Consider the following 20,644-nt stretch of genomic DNA (forward strand, 5'->3'; position numbering starts at 1 on the left):
TCAGAATGGCCAGTACTAGTCCATTTCAGTTCATTGATGCCTAGGATGTCTTAGTCATCTAGTGCCGCCATAATAGAAATATCATAAGTGGATGGCATTAACAAAGTAAAATTTATTTCCTCACAGTAAAGTAGGCTAAAAGTCCAAACTCAGGGTGTCAGCTCCAGGGGAAGACTTTATCTTTATGTTGGCCTTCTCATCAGTGTTCCCCTGGACTAAGAACTCCTCCGCACAGCGACCCCGGGTTCAAAGGATGCCCCTGATCCCGACACTGCTTTTTTGGTGGTATGAGGTCCCCCTGTCTCTTTGCTCACTTCTGTCTCTTATATCTCAAGAGATTGCCTTAAGACACAATCCAATCCTGTAGATTGAGTCCTGCCTCACTAATACAACTGCTGCCCATCCTCCTTAACATCATGGAGGCAGGATTTACAACATACAGGAAAATCACACACTACTGGGAATCATGGCCTAGCCAAATTCATACACAAATTTCTGGGGGGACGTAATTCAATCCATGACATAGGATATCAATTTTTATGCATCCCATTGCATTTTTGACAGCTTTCAGTTTTCCTAGATTCATACTTTGTACATTTCACATCTTGATTATTTATGGAGGTTTGCAGCTATTTCTTCTCGTTTTGAGTTGCACCACATCAGCAAATGTAGATCCTAGAAGCTTGACTCCATCTACAACGTTATGGTTGACTCTGCTTTGAGGAGGCTGCTCTTCCCCAGTTGTGTTTTGAGTTCCCTCCAAACTGTGGGGCTCATCTTCTGGCACTGTATCAGACAGTGTTCCGCTGCTGTTCCTAAGGTTTTGACAGTTTTTTCAGAAGTAGACCATCAGACCCTTCTTCCTAGTCTCTCTTAGTCTGGAACTCAGCTGAAACCTGTCCACCATGTGTGACCCTGCTGGTATTTGAAATACAGGTGGCATAGCTCCAGTATCACAGCAACACGTATGCTACCGCGGTATGGCAAACTGACAGACGTGTGCTGGGGCAAATGCCTACACATTTTCAAAACAGCTAAAATATTACTTTCTCAGTGAAGTCCTTTCAAACTCCTTCCAGATAGAGATGCCCCTCCTTTGTACTTCTGTAACACCTTCTACATACCACTTTTACAGCATTTATTGCACAGTATTAAAAATATAGCTTTTTATTTTTAATCCAGTTTATTTAATTTTTTGAATAAGTAATGCATTCACATGATTCAAGAATGACAAGTCCACTTGTCATACTTCTGTCTCACATATACCTTTTCCTCCCTTATATGCACACATGAAGGTAATTATATTACTAGCTGTTTTGTGAATCCTTCCAATTTATCTTTATGCATGTATAAGCAAATTGAAAATATGTGTTCTTATTTTTCTGACTTTTTCTCCATATGGTTTCATATTATGTCATTATCTCTATTAGGATGATGATCAACAGATATTTATTGAAAGAAATTACCATAATTGTAAATTAAACAGAATTTTTCCTACTTTCGTTATCCCAGGGGACCCTCTTTCAGCTCCAGCTGTAACCTAGATTGGGGTCACAATTAAAATTCCTCGCTCAGCCCTCTTGCCAAGGGAGAGTAGAGCAAAATCCCCTATAGGACACAGCCATAGCCTTCTAAATGACTCTGACCTCTGGAAAGCAGAGGCTCGTACCAGAGTAATGCAGTTTAACCAACATTATGAGAAAGTAGGAATTCTATTGACCATAAGCCAACAGTGTGATGGAATTAGTTATCAATACAGAATATCAGATTTCCCTTCAGGAAGGAAAGTAACTCGTGATTAAAATCATTCTGATATAAATACGCTTAATAGTAAATAGTCTTTTCTATTTCTACGACTCAGCGTTTGAAAGAGTTAACAAAAGTAGACTAGTAGAGTTTTTGAAGGTAGTTCAGATCATTTAAGTGGAAATTGTCTTCCTATTAGTACTTCTTGTATTTAAGAAAGACTCAGAGAAAAAAAAAAAAAACGAATTTAGCTGAATCCAGAAAGTTCTGACAGAGTCTGATCAACTCATGTCAGACAGAATGTAATTACATGAGATAACATTTTTTTTTTCCTAGAAACAAGTTTCCTTGGACAATTTTTCAAAATCCGGGAGCCTTTTAGATAAAAACAAATTGTTTTGCATGATAAATGAGATTTATTAAACTGCCAGCCATGTTGTATATTGAAAATAGATATAACTTATTGTGTTACAGTGAATTTACTGTTTGTTCTGAGATAAAACAAATAATCACAACTGCATTAATAAAGACAGATGAAACTGGCTGCATAAAAGTAAGTGACCAAGGAGGGACATCAGTGATCCCTTGAAAACTCTAATAACTGAATTTTATTTGTCAGTTGATAAACAAAGCTCATATTAAAGTATAATTTAAATCGTTTTTAGGTTCTGTGTTCTTTCAGGAAGTACTCACTCAAAAAAAAAAAAAAAAAATCCCAATGCCATCGAGTCAATTCTAACTCATAGGGACCCTATAGGACAGAGCAGAACTGCCCTGTATGGTTTCTAAAGAGTGCATGGTGGATTCTAACTCCCGATCTTTCAGTTAGTAGCTGTAGCTCTTAACCACTACACCACCAGGGTTTCCATATTCACTGTAGCAGTGGCATATTAGAACACTGATAGCGCAGTGGTTAAGAGCTTTGCTGCTAACCAAAAGGTTGGCAGTTCAAATCCACCGGCAGTTCAAATCCACCAGCTGTTCCCTGGAAACCCTATGGGGCAATTCTGCTGTGGCCTATAAGGTTGCTACGAGTCGGAATTGACTTGAAGGCAACGAGTTTGGGTTTTTTGTTTTGTTTTGTTTTGGTGTATTATGAAAAAAATGGGGCTGAGTTTCAGGGGAGATGAAGTCTAACCTTGGCTTTGCTGCTAAAGAGCTGTAGATTTCATTCAAGTCCTTTTCTCTTATTTTCAGTCTTTACATGAGGATCAAATGATAATTTGCTGCATGTTGTTAAGATTTCTTTCAGCTATTAAATTATTTCAGTAGAACAAGAAAAAACAAAGGATGGTTATCTGGCCTCCTTAATCATGATTATTTTGTGATGGGTGATTGAGGTGGAGGTAATTATGGGATCTCTGGTTGATTAAAAATCAATACAAAAAATTACTTGAAAACTTTAAGTACGTTAGTTTTTTTTTTTTTTTCTGTAAAGACAGTGTGATGTCAGCTTGACAAGTGATAGCTTTCAGTTTGACTGCTTAGCTGTTTGATTAACTTGTCATTCTATCTTCCTTTTCTTTAAATTCTGATAACTTGCAGACAAGTTTATTTTGACCATAATGTGGATATCAAGATACACTATAGATTTGTGACACATCTGCCATCCTGGAAGAAAATAGCTGTTATATTTTTTCTGGGTTGTAACACTAAGGTGTGACAGTTTTAACATATTTTCAGTATTTTGGCCACTGAAACTTGGAGTAGCAACTATCATTTCAAGTACTGACTTCAATAAAAAAAGAGAAAGATAAGATACCTTGCTTTGGTTTGTGTATATGTATAATGTCGTATATATGTTTCATTTTTTTTAGGTGTAATCTAATAAATTCTGATTAGATGAATTTAAAATATGATAACGTGGACAAAACTTGGATTTTTATCTTCTCTCTGAAGAGAGTGAGAGAATAAACCAATATGTTAATGAGAAAATAATCACCAAAGAAGGAGGAAAAAGCCCAGTGAAATGGGAGACAGACACCTGGAGAAATGGTCTGGCAGTCTTCAGAGATTAAAATTACCTATTTGAAACAAAGACCATCTATTTATTAGTCTTATTGTCCTCCTGTGGCTTTAGAAAAAAGCCCTTCAAGAGAGAAGGGCTGTTATCTTTAAATCAATAATATATGCTATTACACTGTTGATGTTATAGTATTCTTATTTGAATTTTTTTTTTTCTAAATCACTATAGACTATCGCGAGGAAAACAAAGTCTTAAATGGTAAGTCTTATAAATTTATAGTAAAAAATGAACTGTATTTATTTTTTGTATTATGTATAATATTGCTTCATAGAGTTGGCTGGGGTATAAAGATATCCCTATATTTGCCCAAACTTAGAGAATTTGACCGAACTTTATAGACCTTTGGGAGCCCCGATGGCACAGTGGTTAAAGCAGTCAGCTGCTAACCAAGAGGTTCGCGGTTCAAACCCACCAGCCGCTCTGGAGGAGAAAGATGTGGCAGTTTGCTTGCGTAAAGATTTACAGCCTTGGAAACCCTATGGGGCAGTTCTACTCTGCCGTATAGGGTCACTTTGAGTTGGAATTAACTAGACAGCAGCAGGTTTGGGGTTTGGTCTGTAGGTCTCTTACTCCAACAGTTACTCATATAGTAGTTCCATCTATGATATTCCTGAACAAGTGCCCTCAGCTTCAAGTAATTAGGAGTTCTACCCTCTGAAGTAAGACTGAACTAGTCAAGTCATTCAAGCACTTGGCCTTACCTCCAGTGTTTGAATGTAGATGCTGAGTAGCCTAGTAGCCCACTCTTCTTTGGGTTGAATGGTTTTGGCTTCCTCAGACATTGAGTATGACTTGGAATTAGGAATGGCATTGCTACCTCCCCCAACCCCCGCCCCCCCAAAAAATAAAGTTTGGGAGTGGCAGTCAGTACTGACCCATTTGAAATGCATAGAGATGCTCTGATTGAACTATATTAGTATAAGATAGAAATATTTTTTTTTCTCTTTGCAGAAGAAAGTTATAGAAATTCAACTAACAAGCTAGATTACCAAATGAATGACATTTTTTAGCTAGAGAAAATAGTCTATTGTAGACAAATTGATTTTATATGTGATAACAACTGAAGTTGTTTGTATGGTATAACATTGCATTAAATGAGGGCCTGATTATGTAAATGAGGCCTAAACTGATGACTGACTTTTTTTTGTTTTAATTTTTATTGTGCTTTAAGTGAAAGTTTACAAATCAAGTCAATATCGTGTACTAAAATTTATACACACCTTGCTATATACTACTAATTGCTCTGCCCCTAATGAGACAGTACACTCCTTCCCTCCTCTCTTTTCTAGTCCATTCGGCCAGCTTCTGACTCCCAGCTCCCCTCCAGACAGGAGATGCCAACATAGTCTCATGTGTCTACTTGATCCAAGAATCTCAGTCTTCACCAGTATCATTTTCTATCTCATTGTCCAGTCTAATCCATGTCTGAAGAGTTGGCTTTGGGAATGGTTCCTGTCTTGGGCTAACAAAGACTCAGGGGACCATGACCATTGGGGTCCTTCTAATCTCAGTCAGACCATTAAGTCTGCTCTTTTTACGAGAATTTGGGGTCTGCATCCCACTGCTCTCAGGGGTTCTCTGTTGTGTTCCCTGTCAGAGCAGTCATTGGTTGTGGCCAGATACCATCTAGTTCTTCTGGTCTCAGACTGATGTAGTCTCTGATTTATGTGGCCCTTTCTGTCTCTTGGGCTCATAATTACCTCGTGTCTTTGGTGTTCTTCATTCTCCTTTGTTCCAGGTAGATTCAGACCAACTGATGCAACATATATGGCCACTTACTAGTGTTTAAGACCGCAGATGCCACTCTCCAAAGTGAGATGCAGAATGTTATCTTAATAGATTTTATTATGCCAGTTGACTTAGATGTCCCCTGAAACCATGGTCCCCAAACCCCCACCCCTGCTACACTGACCTTCGAAGCGTTCAGTGTATTCAGGAGACTTCTTTGCTTTTGGTTTAGTCCAGTTGTGCTGACCTCTCCTCTATTGTGTGTTGCCTTTGCCTTCACCTAAAATAATTCTTAATCTACTAGCTAACTAGTGAAAACGCCTTTCCCTCCTTCCCTCCTCTTGAAACCATCAAAGAATATTTTCTTCTCTGTTTAAACTGTTTCTCAAGTTCATAAAATAATGGTCTTATACAATATTTGTCCTTTTGCAACTGACTAATTTCACTCAGCATAATGCTTTCCAGGTTCCTCCATGTTATGCAGTGTTTCATAGATTCATCATTGTTCTTCATCGATGTGTAGGATTCCATTGTGTTGAATATACCATAATTAATTTATCCATTCATCCGTTGATGGGCACCTCGGTTGCTTCCATGTTTTTGCTATTGTAAACAGTGCTGCAGTGAACACGGGTATGCATATATCTGTTCGTGTAATGGCTCTTATTTCTCTAGTATATATTCCAAGGAGTGGGATTGCTGGATCTTATGGTAGTTCTATTTCTAGCCTTTTAAAGAAGTGCCAAATTGATTTCAAAAGTGTTTGTACCATCTTACATTCCCACCAGCAGTATAAGTGTTCCAGTCTCTCCACAACCTCTCCAGCATTTATTATTTTGTGTTTTTTGGACTAATGCCAGCCTTGTTGGAGCAAGATGGTATCTCATTGTAGTTTTGATTTGCATTTCTGTAATGGCTAATGATTGTGAGCATTTCCTCATGTATCTGTTCACCGCCTGAATGTCTTCGTTAGTGAAGTGCCTGTTCATATCTTTTGCCCATTTTTAATCAGGTTATTTGTCTTTTTGTAGTTGAGTTTTTGCAGTATCATGTAGGTTTTAGAGATCAAGCGCTGATCAGCAATGTCATACTAAAAACTTTTTCTCAGTCTGTAGGTAATCTTTTTACTCTTTTGGTGAAGTCCTTGGATGAGCATAGGTGTTTGATTTTTAGGAGCTCCCAGTTATCTAGTTTCGCTTCTATATTGTTAATAATGCTTGGTATACTGTTTATGCAATGTATTAAGGCTCCTAGCATTGTCCCTATTTTTTCTTCCATGATCTTTATCATTTTAGATTTTATATTTAGGTCTCTGATCCATTTTGAGTTAGTTTTTGTGCATGGTGTGAGGTATGGGTCTTATTTCATTTTTTTGCAGACGGATATCCAGTTATGCCAGCACCATTTGTTAAAGAGACTATCTTTTCCCCTTTTAACTGACTTTGGGCCTTTGTCAAATATCAGCTACTCATGTGTGGATGGATTTTTGTCTGGATTCTCAATTCTGTTCCATTGGTCAATGTATCTTTTGTTGTACCAGTACCAGGCTGTTTTGACTACTGTGGCGATATAATAGGTTCTAAAATCAGGTGGAGTGAGGCCTACCACTTTGTTCTTCTTTTTCAATAATGCTTTACTTATTCCAGGCCTATTTCCCTTCCATATGAAGCTGGTGATTTGTTTCTCCATCTCATTAAAAAATGTTGTTGGAATTTGGATTGGAATTGCATTGTACCTATGGATGGCTTTTGGTAGAATAGACATTTTTGCAATGTTCAGTCTTCCTATCCATGAGCAAGGTATGTTTTTCTGCTTATATAGGTCTCAAAAAAAAATTTGTTTTCTTTTTTTATTATAGGTCTCCTTTGGATTCTTGAGGTAGTGTCTTGTAGTTTTCTTTGTATAGGTCTTTTACATCTCTGGTAAGATTTATTCCTAAGTATTTTATCTTCTTGGGGGCTACTGTAAATGGTATTGATTTGATGATTTCCTCCTCGATATTCTTCTTCTTGGTGTAGAGGAATCCAAGTGATTTTTGTATGTTTATCTTGTATCCTGACTCTGTGCTGAATTCTTCTATTAGTTTCAGTAGTTTTCTTGAGGATTCCTTAGGGTTTTCTGTGTATAAGATCATGTCATCTACACATAGAGATACTTTTACTTCTTCCTTACCAATCTGGATGCCCGTTATTTCTTTCTCTAGCCTAATTGCTCTGGTTAGGACCTCCAGCACAATGTTGAATAAGAGTGATGTTAAAGGGCATCCTTGTCTGATTCCCAGTCTCAAGGGGAATGCTTTCAGACTCTCTCCATTTAGGATGATGTTGGCTGTTGGCTTTGTAGAAATGCCTGTTATTACGTTGAGGAATTTTCCTTCTATTTTGCTGAGAGTTTTTTATCATGAATGGGTATTGAACTTTGTCAAATCTCTTTTCTGCATCAATTGATAAAATCATGTTGTTGTCTTTTGTTTTATGTATATGACGGATTACATTAATTGTTTTTCTAATGTTGCACCATCCCTGCATAGCTGGTGTGAATCCCACTTGGTCATGGTGAATTATTTTTTTGATATGTTGTTGAATTCTATTGGCTAGAATTTTGTTGAGGATTTTTGCATCTAAGTTCGTGAGAGTTATAACCAAAAAAACCAAACCCACTGCCATCGAGTCAATTCCAACTCATGGTAGGTGTGTAATTTTCTTTGTGGTGTCTTTACCTGGTTTTGGTATCAGGGATATGCTGGCTTTGTAGAATGAGTTTGGAGTATTTTGTCCTTTTCTCTGCTTTGAAATGCCTTTAGTAGTAGTGGTGTTAACTCTTCTCTGAAAGTTTGGTGGAACTCTGCATTGAAGCCATCCTGGCCAGGGCTTTTTTTTTGTTGGGAGTTTTTTGATTACCTTTTCAATCTCTTCTTTTGTTATGGGTCTACTTAGTTGTTCTACCTCTGTTTGTGTTAGTTTAGGTAGGTAGTATGTTTCTAGGAATTCATCCATTTCTTCTACGTTTTCAAATTTGTTAGAGCACAATTTTTCATAGTAATCTGATATGGTTCTTTTAATTTCAGTTGGGTCTGTTGTACTGTCCCCCATCTCATTTCTTATTTGGGTTATTTGCTTCCTCTCCTCTTTTTCTTTTGTCAGTTTGGCCAATGGTTTATCAATTTTGTTTATTTTTTCAAAAAACCGGCTTTTGGTCTCGTTAATTCTTTCAGTTGTTTTTCTGTTTTCTATTTCATTTAATTCTGCTCTAATTTTTATTATTTGCTTTCTTTTGGTGCCTCAAGTTTTCTTGCTGCTTTCTTTGTATTTGTTCAAGTTGAAGGGATAATTCATTTATTGATATGCATTGACCTCTGAGCACCACTTTTGCTATGTCCTAAAGGTTCTGATAGGAAGTGTTTTCATTCTCATTGGATTCTATGAAGATTATTTCATCCTTAATGTCTTCTATAACCCAGTCTTTTTTGAGCAGAGTATTTTTCAGTTTCCAAGTGTTTGATTTCTTTTCCCTGCTTTTTCTGTTATTGATTTCTATTTTTATGTCCTTATGGTCAGAGAAGATGCTTTGTAATATTTTGATGTTTTGGATTCTGCCAAGGCTTGCTTCATGACCTAATATGTGGTCTATTCTAGAGAATGTTCCATGTGCACTAGAAAAGAAAGTATACTTGGCTTCTGTTGGGTGGAGTGTTCTGTATATGTCTATGAGGTCAAGTGGGTTGATCGTGGCATTTAAATCTTCTGTGTCTTTACTGAGCTTCTTTCTGGATGTCCTGTCCTTCAGCGAAAGTGGTGTGGTGAAGTCTCCTACTATAATTGTGGAGCTGTCTATCTCACTTTTCACCAATGCTGATAGAGTTTGTTTTATGTATCTTGCAGTCCTGTCATTGGTGCATAAATATTTAATATGGTTATATCCTCCTGGTATATTGTCCTTTTAATCATTATATAGTGTCCTTCTTTATCCTTTATAGTCAATTTAACTTTAAAGTCTATTTTGTCAGAAGTTAATATTGCCACTCCTGCTCTTTCTTGATTGTTGTTTGCTTGATATATTTTTTTTCTATCCTTTGAGTGTTAGTTTGTGTCTCTGAGTCTAAAGTGTGTCTCTTGTAGGCACTATTTAGACGGATCATTTTTTTTTTATCCATTCTGCCACTCTCTGTCTCTTTCTTGGTGTGTTTAGTCCATTTACATTCAGCGTAATTATGGAAAGGTATGAGTTTAGTGCTGTCATTTTGATATCTTTTTTTGTGTGTTGTTGACAGTTTCTTTTTCCCACTTAATTTTTCGCATTGAGTAGTTTATATATTGTCTTTTCCTCTTACTCGTTTTTGTTGATTTTGTTTCTACTAAGTCTCTTTTTTTTTCTTGTGTTTTATTTTGATGAGTAGGATAGTTAATCTCCTTTGTGGTTAACTTGATATTTACCCCTGTTTTTCTAAGTTTAAACCTAACTTTTATTTCTTTGTATCGCCTTGTCTTCCTCTCCATTTGAAAGATAATGTGACTGCATTTCTTCCTTCTTGTTTTAATATTGTCTTCTTTTACTTAATAATATCACTGTTTCCCTGTTTTGAGCATTTTTTATCTTGATTTATTTTTGTGATTTCCCTTTCTGGGTTGACATCTGATTTCTCTGTCTAGTGTTATAGTCTTGGGTTGATACCTGATATTATTGATTTTCTAACCAAAGAACTCCCTTTAGTATTTCTTGGAGTTTGATGTGGTTTTTACAAATTCTCTAAGCTTCTGTTTATCTGGAAATTTCTGAATTTCATCTCCATATTTGAGAGACAGTTTTGCTTCATATGTGATTCTTGGCTAGCAGTTTTTTTCCTTCAGTGGTTTATATAAGTCATCGCATTTCCTTCTTGCCTGCATGGTTTCTGCGGAGTGGTTGGACCTTATTCTTATTGATTGTCCTTTGTAGGTGACTTTTCATTTTTCCCTAGCTGCTCTTAAAATTCTCTCTTTATCTTTGGTTTTGGCAAGTTTGATTATAGTATGTCTTGGTAACTTTCTTCTAAAATCTACCTTTTGTGGCATTCTTAAGAGCATCTTGGATAGATATCTTCTCATCTTTCATGATATCAGGGACGTTTTCTGCCAACGAATCTTCAGCCATTCTCTCTGTATTTTCTGTTATCCCTCCCTGTTCTGGTACTCCAGTCACTCTTAGGTTATTTCTCTTGATAGAGTCTCACATGATTCTTAAGATTTCTTCATTTCTTTAAATTCTTTTATCTGATTTTTCTTCAAATACATTGGTGCCAAGGGCTTTATCTTCAAGCTCACCAATTCTGCCTTCCACTTGCTCAGTTCTGCTCCTCTGACTTTGTACTGAATTGTCTAATTCTGTAATTTTATTGTTAATCTTCTGAATTTCTGATTGCTGTCTCTCTCTGGTTTCTTGCAGCTTATTTTTCGTTACATTCTTGAATAACCTTTTTAATTTCTTCAACTGTTTTGTCTTTGTGTCCCTTGGCTTGTTTTGCTTATTGCCTGATCCCCTTCCTGATGTCTTGAAGAGTTCTGTATATTAATCTTTTGTATTCTGCATCTGGTAATTCCAGGAAACCACTTTCATCTAGGAGATCCCTTGATTCTGTCTTTTCAGAGCTTGTTGAAGTGATCATAATGTGTTTCTTTATGTGATTTGATACTTGTCTTCGAGCCATCTATAAGTTACTGTATTAGTTTATTTTATGTTTGTTACTGTATCCCAACTTCTTGCTTTGTTTTGTTTTGGTATGCCCAAATAGGTTGCTTGAGTTGAGGTAGTTGAATAGTTTCATCTTTGAAGCTCTGACTTCCTGTCACCAGGTGGTTATAGCTGTTATCAGGTATATGAGCCTAGGAGTCCTTTCACTTTTCTTGTATGGATTCAGCTCAGGTGTCCAGGTAGCTGGTCATTAAGTGTGTGGTACTGGCTCTGTCCTACAGTCTTAGAAGGGCAGGGGTGATTGGTGTAGGTTCTGGCATCTGATTGCAGCAAGGGATCACGCTCTGAACAAGGCAGGGGGCTGAGAATCGTCCCCCAAGTAGTTCTGAGGAAAGCGCATCCCTGTTCCCTGGAGCGTACAGGTGGGTGGTCTCTACACATAGACTAGGAGGTACCAGTTATCCTTGGACCCGTGTCGCGGGTGGCTGGTTGATGTGCGTGGAGCCACCAGTCCTTAGGCCCCTGATGTGGCTAGGTGAGGACCCTGTTTAATAGGCAAAGTGGTGTCAATCATTGATCACCCACTGCTCCACTGTGCAGCCGAAACAGTTGCAGTCTGCCAACAAGGGCCTATTCTCTTGAAATAGGCCCACACAGGGCCATCCAGGGGGGAAAAGCATTCAACATCCATGAAACATTTATGTCTGGATAGGAGCCGCTTCTGTCTGGAGCTCTCCCAGTTAGTGGAGCTGCAAATTATCTTTTCCCCCCCAATGCGAATTTATTCCTTCTCTAAGGCTGTGAGGATTGCTTCAGGCACTCAACAGGGCCTCTCTCAGGCCTAGGGAAATCAGCAGCCTCTGAAGCTGGCTTGGGGGCTGGAGGCGCAGTAAAATGTATGCAAGTACTTAGCTTTTGCCGAGAGCACTGTTCTTCTCTGGTTCCGGAGGTGTGAGTAGGCTGTGCAGCTGGCTGGTTCTCCCTGAGGAAACTGGGGTGATAATGCCACTCCCAGCCTGCCGTAGCTGCTCTCAGGAGTAGTGCCTGAGGGGTCCCAGCAACTCAGGTCCTGGAACTCCTATCTGCTTCTAAACCATCTCTCCTACCCCCTGCCGCTCAGTCCATTTTCTAACTTTTGCTTTGATGTTCAGGGCTCCTAGCTTGTCAGAAATATAATAATTTTACTTGATTTTTGGGGTCTTTGTTGTAAGAGGGATCGCCGGAAGTGTCTGGCTATTCCTTCATCTTGGCCCCACCACTATGACTGACTCTTCTATGGTACTATACAAACAATCTTCCCTTACAGATCAATACTGATGGACTGGGCATTTTTTTTCCCATCACATAATCCTTCTAGAACCCTTACTTTCCTGTTGCCCATCTTTGGATCGTTGCATTTAATAAATATCTCAGTTTAAGGTTGGCTTTAAGAATTGAACATAGCACTCCACAAATAGTCTGCCTAGCAGTTAACCTCTTGTGACCTGGATTCTTTATGATTGTTTTATATATATATATCACGTCTTACTTATTTAAACTTGTAGTAAGCCTTTTCAGATGTGATCTTCCTGCCTTCTGTATCATCAAACAGCTGTTTAAAATATTGATTTGGGTAGACTGGTATTCCACTAAAGACCTGTCCCTTCAAGCTGACGCCAGTCCATCAGTTGGCACTTTAAAGAAGGAGAATGTTCATTGAGTCCACCTTGCTTTACTTTTTTACTCCACCCCACGTTTACCCCACATTTCTTCAACTTAGCCAGAAGGATATTATGGAAGCCTTTTGGGAGGGGGAGGATAGGAAAGGAATGTAGAACTCAAGACACATTCCATTGCCTATGACTTTTCTGTTTTAATAAGAGTCATATTTGTATCGTATAGTGTTTCAGAGTGTTTGGAAATTGTTTTATTTGATCTCTCATGAGATTGGCAGGGCAGTTTTCAGTTTGAATTTGAGGAAGAGGAAACAGTGGTTTGTTTAAGATCACAGAGATGACACTCAGCTAAGTTTTCTGGCCCTAATCAATCAAACAGAGCCCTGGTTGTTCCGTAGTTAAGCGTTAGGCTGCTAACCAAAATGTCTGCAGTTTGAATCCACTAGCTGCACTTTGGAGACCCTGTGGAGCAGTTCTGGGTTGGGTGCTGGGTATGGAGCAATTCTACTCTGTCCTATAGGGTCGCTGTGAGTTGGAATCGACTTGATGGCAACGGGCGGGCAATCAATCATACAAAATTAAGATTGACTAATGACTTATGAGTTCTGTTGACAGCTTTTTTTTTTTAATAGAAATTCTTAAATTGTGATACTTTTAAAAAAATTTTATATATCTAAGAATCCACCAAAAGAAAAATGACATTAATCTCAATGAAATATCTTTTAATGCTTCTCAAATAATTTAATAAGATACATCTTTTCTTGCTTTTGGAGCCCTGGTGGTGCAGTGGTTAAGAGTTTGGCTGCTATCCAAATGGTTGGCAGTTCGAATCTACCAGCTGCTCCTTGGAAACCCTATGGGGCAGTTTTTCTCTATGCTACAGGGTCCCTGTGAGTTAAAAATCAACTTGACAGCAATGGGTTTGGTTTGTTTTTTTCCTTGCTTTTTGGAATTTTGAAAAAAATAAAAACATTTTAAGTATTGTAGTTTTGTCATTTTGTTATAGCTGTAGTTTTGTGATTGAGCATTCTTCTTTAGGGTCCACTGCTGATTAGCTCACAACCTTGGCCTTGTTAGGTCACATTTCTGGGACTTTCTTTGTTAATCTGAAAGTTAAGTGTGGTAAGGCTTTAGGGCTCACTGTCAGCCTCATTCAGAAAGGTGTGCTTGTTTTATGTTTGTGCTTGCACTCTTAAGCTTGTCCTTAAACAGAAGGTTCTGTGTCTAGAAAGAAGCTTGATAACCTCTAAACTACCTAGTCTGAAAGGTGTCCCCTAACTCTATATAATTACTGTGATTTCTAATCTGAAAACTTTGTAAGATTCACCAGAGACTAAACATTTAATTTTTTTCTTTCACAATTGTATTAATATAACTGATGCAGTAATTTTCAAAATCTTATAGCAGCAGCACCTTTTTCCCACAAACTAAATCTTACAGATACAAATAGTTCATTCTTATTGTCAGGAAAATGCTTAAAATGTATGCAGAATCTTCAGAATTCTTCCGTGTCTCCAGGTTTTCTGGAACAATTTGAAAACTACAGCTTTAGTGAGTGTCTTAGTTACCTAGTGATGCCATAACAAAATATACCACAAGTGGGTAGCTTTGAAGAACAGTAATTTATTTTTTCACAGTTTTGGGAGTTCTGAGTCCAAATCAGGGCATCAGCTCTGGTGGAAGGGTTCTTCGTAGGTAGCCCCAGGAGCTCCTAGGAGTTCCCTGGCATTCAGTGGTGTTCTTCAGTGTTCCTTGGTGTTGCATGGCGTCTGTTTCCCCATGTGTGTGTCTCTGTCTATTCTCTTTTTATAACTTGGAAGTGGTTAGGATTAGGACCCACCCTACTTTGGTATGATCTAATTAACATAATAAAAGAAGAATCCTGTTTCAAAACAGGATCACATCCACAGGTACAGGGTCCAGGACTTGTGATTTGGGTACAATTCAGTCTACCACATTGAGCTTTCATGTTGATGCATGCCCACAAGAATGGCTAAAATGAAAAAAGGCACAATTCTATGTGTTAGTGAGATTGTGGAGCAACTAGAACTCACATACACTGCTAATAAAAAGTATAAGTTGGCATAACTACTTTGGAAAACTGTTTAGCAGTACCTACTAAAGCTAAACATGTATGTACCCTATGTGCCCACCAGAAATGTGGGTATATGTTCTTCAAGAATGTACATGGCATGTACATGTACAAGAATATTTTGATAGCAATATGCATAATAACTAAAATTGGAAACAATTCAATGCCCATTAACAGGAGAATGAATACATTGTGGTATATTCATACTACTCAGTAATAAAAAGAAACAAACTACTGATGCATTCAACAGCATGAATAAACTCTCAGAAAGCTCTAGTTTTAATTTACTGCTAATTATTTATCATTCTTGTTTGACGTAGAACTGTAATGTTTATAATATTGGTCCAAAAAAGTCAGACCAAAAGAGAACATATCTTATGATTCTATTTATGTAAATGGCAAAAACTATGTTAAAAGTCAGGATATTGGTTATCCTTGGGGGAAGGATAATTATTGGAGGGGAGAACGAAGTGGGTACTGGTTACAAGTGTATGTTTTACTTTATGAAAATTCATTGAGTTGTACATTTATCATTTGTGTCCTCTTGTGTATGTATGTAATATTTTAATAAGTTTATTGAATTAAAAAAAAAAAAAGACTGAAAAATGCTGTGTGGATGAACCATAGCTGTTTTTGTTTTTCTTTGTAAAGGCATGCTTCCTAAGAGCCAAGTGACAGATATACTTGCCAAAGAAGGTCCTAGTTCCCCAAGGTATGCATTTTTGTTTTACTTATTTAAAGCTAAATCAGTTCTACACCAAAATATACACATTTTTAAAAGATAAAATAGTTCTGGGTTTGATTTATCGCTTACTATTAATCATGTTTCTTTGACACAAGAACTACAGTACCTCATTTATCAGGCATTATTGGAGAATGAGCTGTTACATAAATGTGAATTTTTAATATAACTGAAGTTTGATCTATTTTAAACACCAAAGTTTAAAAGAATATTTTAAAATATTTTTTCGATTATAAAATACACATTCATGGTAGAAAACTTGGAAAATGCAGAGAAATACAAAAGGAAATGGTAAAATCAACTTTAATTTCAGCCCTAGGTACGTACTCTCAACGTTTGGTTTATCTCTTCCAGTTTGGCTCATATAATACCTATTTCCATATTATAATTTTGTAATATTGGTATCACAGTATACCCTATGAGCAATTTCCTTTGTCATTAAATATTCTGCTAAAACATATTTATTGTCTGCATTCCATCACTGGAAACCCTGGTAGCATAGTGGTTGAGTACTACGGCTGCTAACCAAGAGGTCAGCAGTTCAAATCCACCAGGCGCTGCTTGGAAACTCTATGGGGCAGTTCTACTCTTCCCTGTAGGGTCACTATGAGTCAGAATCGACTCAACGGCAATGGGGTTTTTTTTTTTTTTTGGACATTCCATCATATGACTGTGTCATAATTTAACTATTGTATTTTTTGTATACCTAGTTTGTTTTATTAATTTTTAATGTAAATCTTTCAAAATATATTGTACACTAATTGTCTTAGTTAACAGTAAATTAAACAATACGTATATATTTTTCTTAATGACATTTGAAATGCCCTCACAGTTATATGTGTTCTATGTAGTTCTTTCTCTTACCTCCTTTCTCTCTATTGATAGTCTATATGATTCTAACAGCAGCATCCTGCTATGTTAAACCTGTTAAATTATTTCATATGCAATTTTAAGTTAAGGGCCTGAGAATGCCTCCAGGATTTGCCTATGGGTGCCTATTGGTATTAAGTGCAAAAACAGTATCAATTTGATCAATAGCTATAGCAAAACAGAAGACTTAGTTATACCTGAAGTTTTTACTGTCAACCTATTAAAACTGCCTTGATGAGTTCATTTCTTTAGTAGTAGTATATCTGTGACAGGAAAGAATGAAGAATAAGCATATAGATTTCTTCGTGCTCCTTACCAAAATACATTGTGCTCTGTTGTGACTCTGATAAAAGGATTTTTTAGTAAAGAGTTGTATAACCTTTATAAAAAGTGTTTTGTCAAGGATGTTTTTATCCACATTGAAGCACATGAAATATAAGGTACTTTAAATTTAGAAATAATAACCAGTTATATAATGAAGAAATTAACATGGTAAGCCTACTGTTGATTTGGAAAAAGTTTAACCTAGAGAAATATTTCTCACCGTAAATTTTAAACATTTGATGATTTAATATATCTTAATAAGCATGATTGTCAATATAATTATTCTTTCTTTTCTTAATATTTTTACAGCTATGACTGGTTCCAAACAGAGTCTTTAGTCACCATTGTAATATATACTAAACAGAAGGTAAGCATATCTTTTTTTTTCCACCTGTTGTTGAGAATATACACAGCAAAACATACACCAATTCAACAGTTTCTGCATCTACAATTCAGTGACACATTACATCCTTTGCGTTGTACAACTATTCTCACCTTTTCTGAGTTGTTCCTGTCCCATTAACATAAATTCACTGCCCACTAAGTTTCTTTTCTGATCTTTCAAGTTGCTGTTGTCAATTTGATCCCATATAGGTAGATCTTGAAAGAGCACCATGCCCAAGTCAGACATTCTTTACTAGTTAAGTTAAACTATTGTTTGGTTTTAAGAAGACTTCAGGGGATATTTTTGGTTTAAGGTTTAAAGATTATCTCATGGCAGTAGTTTCAGGGGCTCATCCAGCCTCCAAGTCTGGAGTCCATGAGAATTTGAAATTCTATTCTGCCTTTTCCGTTTTGGATCAGGATTCTTCTTTACAATCTTTGATCAGAATGTTCAGTAATGGTAGCCAGGCACCATCCAGTTTTTCTGGTTTTATGGCAAAGATGACAGTTTTTCATGGAGGCAATTAGCCACACATCCTCCTCCTATTCTTGACTTGCCTTCTTCCTCTATTGCTCCAGGCAAATAGAGACCCATTTTTGTGCCTTGGATGGCCACTTGAAGCTTTTAAGACCCCATGCACTACGCAATGAACTAACGAACCAGAGCGAACAGAAGTACTAAACACGTTATTAGTTAACTGGGATGTTGTCATGAAACTATGACTCTAAACATCCAAACCAAGGAACCAAAACAAATCCCATGAGGTTGTATACATAAACAGCCTCAGCAGCTACTCTTTTTTTTTGGTTGTTGTAAGTATATCTATCATACAACTTTTGGTACAAAAAAAAACACCACTGCCCATGAGTTGAGTCTGTAACTTTTGGTAACACATCTTTAAAATAAGCAAAAGAAAAAAGTAAATAGTCAATAAATGTTGGTTGTGTGCCAGGTACTTTTCTAAGTTTTTTTCTTGAATTATTAACTCCTCACGATAACTGTTTGAGGTAGATACTGGTGTTATCCCAATTTTCCAGATGAGGAAATAAAGATTAAGCAATTTATCCAAGGTTACACAGTAAATGGCTTTTGTTGTTGTTTTTAGATGCTGTCGAGTCAGTTCTGACTATAATAGCAAAGAAAACACTGCCTGGTCCTGCACCATCCTCACAATTGTTGCTGTGTTTGAGCCTATTGTTACAGTCACTGTGTCAGTCCATCTCGTTGAGCGTCTTCCTCTTCTTTGCTGACCCTCTACTTTACCAAACATGATGTCCTTCTCTAGGGACTGGTCCTTCCTGGTAACACCCATAGCACGTGAGACAAAGTCTCGCCATCCTCACTTCTAAATGGCAGATCTGGCATTTTGGACCCAGTCATTCTGGCTCCAGACAGTATGCTTTTAAGAACCACACTAGGGCCTCTTAAAAAAAATCTACGAATTAGACTAGGAAGTAGTTTACGTGCCTTTCTGATTTTTTTAACTTTTTAAAACATGGATAACAAAAGTGAGAATACCAGTTAACTTCTCCATAAGAACAAGTTTATTGAACATAAGAGATTGTATTGATGTGGCTTAGTATGCTTAAACTAATAGGGCTTAGATGTCCTCTTGAAGCTAAAATTGAGGCGATAATTCATCTAATAAGTATTTATCCTTTATTTGAGGTACTGTCTAAAATGTGGATCTAAAGATGGGCCAGATACGATACATAGAGACCTCAATTTCAAGGGGCTTACAGTCCACCTGGGAAATCAGATAAATAAGGAGACAACTTACAACATCTCTAAATGTATACTCCAACAACTGGCAAGGTTCCCATGCTTTGAGGAACTGTGTAAATGTAAAGACAAGTCTGGTAGCTGGGAATCTTTGAGAATTCATGCTACGTTTGTAGTGGCAGACTCACATCTGAGCCAGTGGATTCCTGTGACTATCGCAGCATGATTTGACCGTTCTGCAGGAGTGACCTGCCTTTGCCTGATGCAGCCAAGAGGGCCAGAGGCACTGCTTGTCCTGTCTTCTACTCTCTCTTGCTTTTGTTTCCTCGTCCAAAACAAAGAGGGCAGGGACTGTTGAGGGTGGGTCCTGCTTCCAAAAGTTAATACTAATGGTGAACAGAGGGTGGATTGCTAAGGGAAGGTGGAAGGTTTCTATTGTAGACTAATGTGTTGAATTATGGTATAAATGATAGATACCAAAGCACCTTGCACCAGGGCTATGTATAAATTGTTGCCAGTTGCCATCAAGTTGATTCCGACTCACAGTGACCCCATGTGTGCAGAGTACAACTGATCCATAGAGTTTTCAAGGCTTGTGACCTTTCAGAAGCAGATTGACAGGCCAGTCTACCAAGGCGCCAAATTTTCAGTTAGTGATAGAGCTCTTTTTTAAAAAACATTTTATTGTATTTTAGGTGAAAGTTTACAGAGCACATTGGTTTCCCATTCAGCAATTCATGCACACATTGTTTTGTGACATTGATTGCTATCCCCACAATGCGTTAACACTCTGTGCATTTCTACCTTGCCTTCCCCCTTTCCATCCCTCCAGTTTTCCTGCCCCTCCTTATCTTCTCATTTTTGATTTTGGGCAAATGTTGCCCATTTGGTCTCATATGGTTGACTGTTGTAAAGAACACATTCCTCATGGGTGCTGTTGTTTATTGTATAGGCCAGTCTATTATTTGGCTGAAAGGTGGCCTCCAGGAGTGGCTTCAGTTCCAAGTTAAAAGGGTGTCTTAGGGCAGTAGTCTCCAGGGTTCCTTCAGTCTTTATTAGTCCAGTAAGTCTGATCTTTTTTAAGAATTTGAATATTGTTCTACATTTTTATCCCATTCTTATTGGGACCTCCTGTTGTGTCCCTGGTCAGAGAGGTTGATAGTGATAACCGGGCACCATCTAGTTCTTCTGATCTCAGGCTAGTGGAGACTGTAGTTTATGTGAGTCATTAGTCCCATGGACTAATTGCTTCCTTGAGACTTTGGTTTCCTTTACTTCGCATTGCTGCAGACAAGAAGAGACCTGTAGTTGTATCTCAGATGGCCATTCACAAGCTTTTAAGACCCCAGATACTACTCACCATACTAGGATGTAGAACATTGTGTTTATGAACTATGTTATGCCAATTGACCTAGATGTGCCCTCAGACTATAGTTCTTGAACCTTCAAACCCAGTAACTCAGTCCCACAAGGTGTTTGGATATGTTTTGGAAGTTTGCATAACTATGCCCCCTGTGTATTCTATTATGTATGTGAATATGCAGCATATGCAAATATGTATACAAAAATGCCCACAACTATGTATATGCATATGCATGTAGTCCTCTATGCTGTCCCACACCTGTATAGTGTACATATCTACCCATGTAACCACTCACAAATTTTTGGTTGTTATTACTGTCGTTGA

The 20,644-nt window shown here is 37.5% G+C and overlaps 1 protein-coding gene across 6 annotated transcripts in view; it reads left to right on the forward strand.

Moving 5' to 3' along the window:
* LOC100676385 (cytochrome b5 reductase 4) overlaps positions 1–20,644 on the forward strand; it is a 106,506-nt gene that overhangs the window by 41,670 nt on the left and 44,192 nt on the right. For 5 of the 6 annotated variants that reach the window (XR_010322489.1, XR_010322488.1, XM_064288682.1 and 2 more), the window contains exons 5-7: positions 3,941–3,970; positions 15,566–15,626; positions 17,160–17,217. Coding sequence is in view for 4 of the 6 variants with exons in the window: in XM_064288682.1 (XP_064144752.1) it covers positions 3,941–3,970; positions 15,566–15,626; positions 17,160–17,217 (149 nt within the window). In the remaining 2 variants the exon portion in view is untranslated. The remainder of the gene's footprint in view (positions 1–3,940; positions 3,971–15,565; positions 15,627–17,159; positions 17,218–20,644) is intronic. The other variant, XM_064288666.1, reaches the window with a different exon arrangement.

This window comes from Loxodonta africana, chromosome 1 (assembly GCF_030014295.1).
Source record: "Loxodonta africana isolate mLoxAfr1 chromosome 1, mLoxAfr1.hap2, whole genome shotgun sequence".
In the NCBI taxonomy this organism is placed as follows: domain Eukaryota; kingdom Metazoa; phylum Chordata; class Mammalia; order Proboscidea; family Elephantidae; genus Loxodonta; species Loxodonta africana.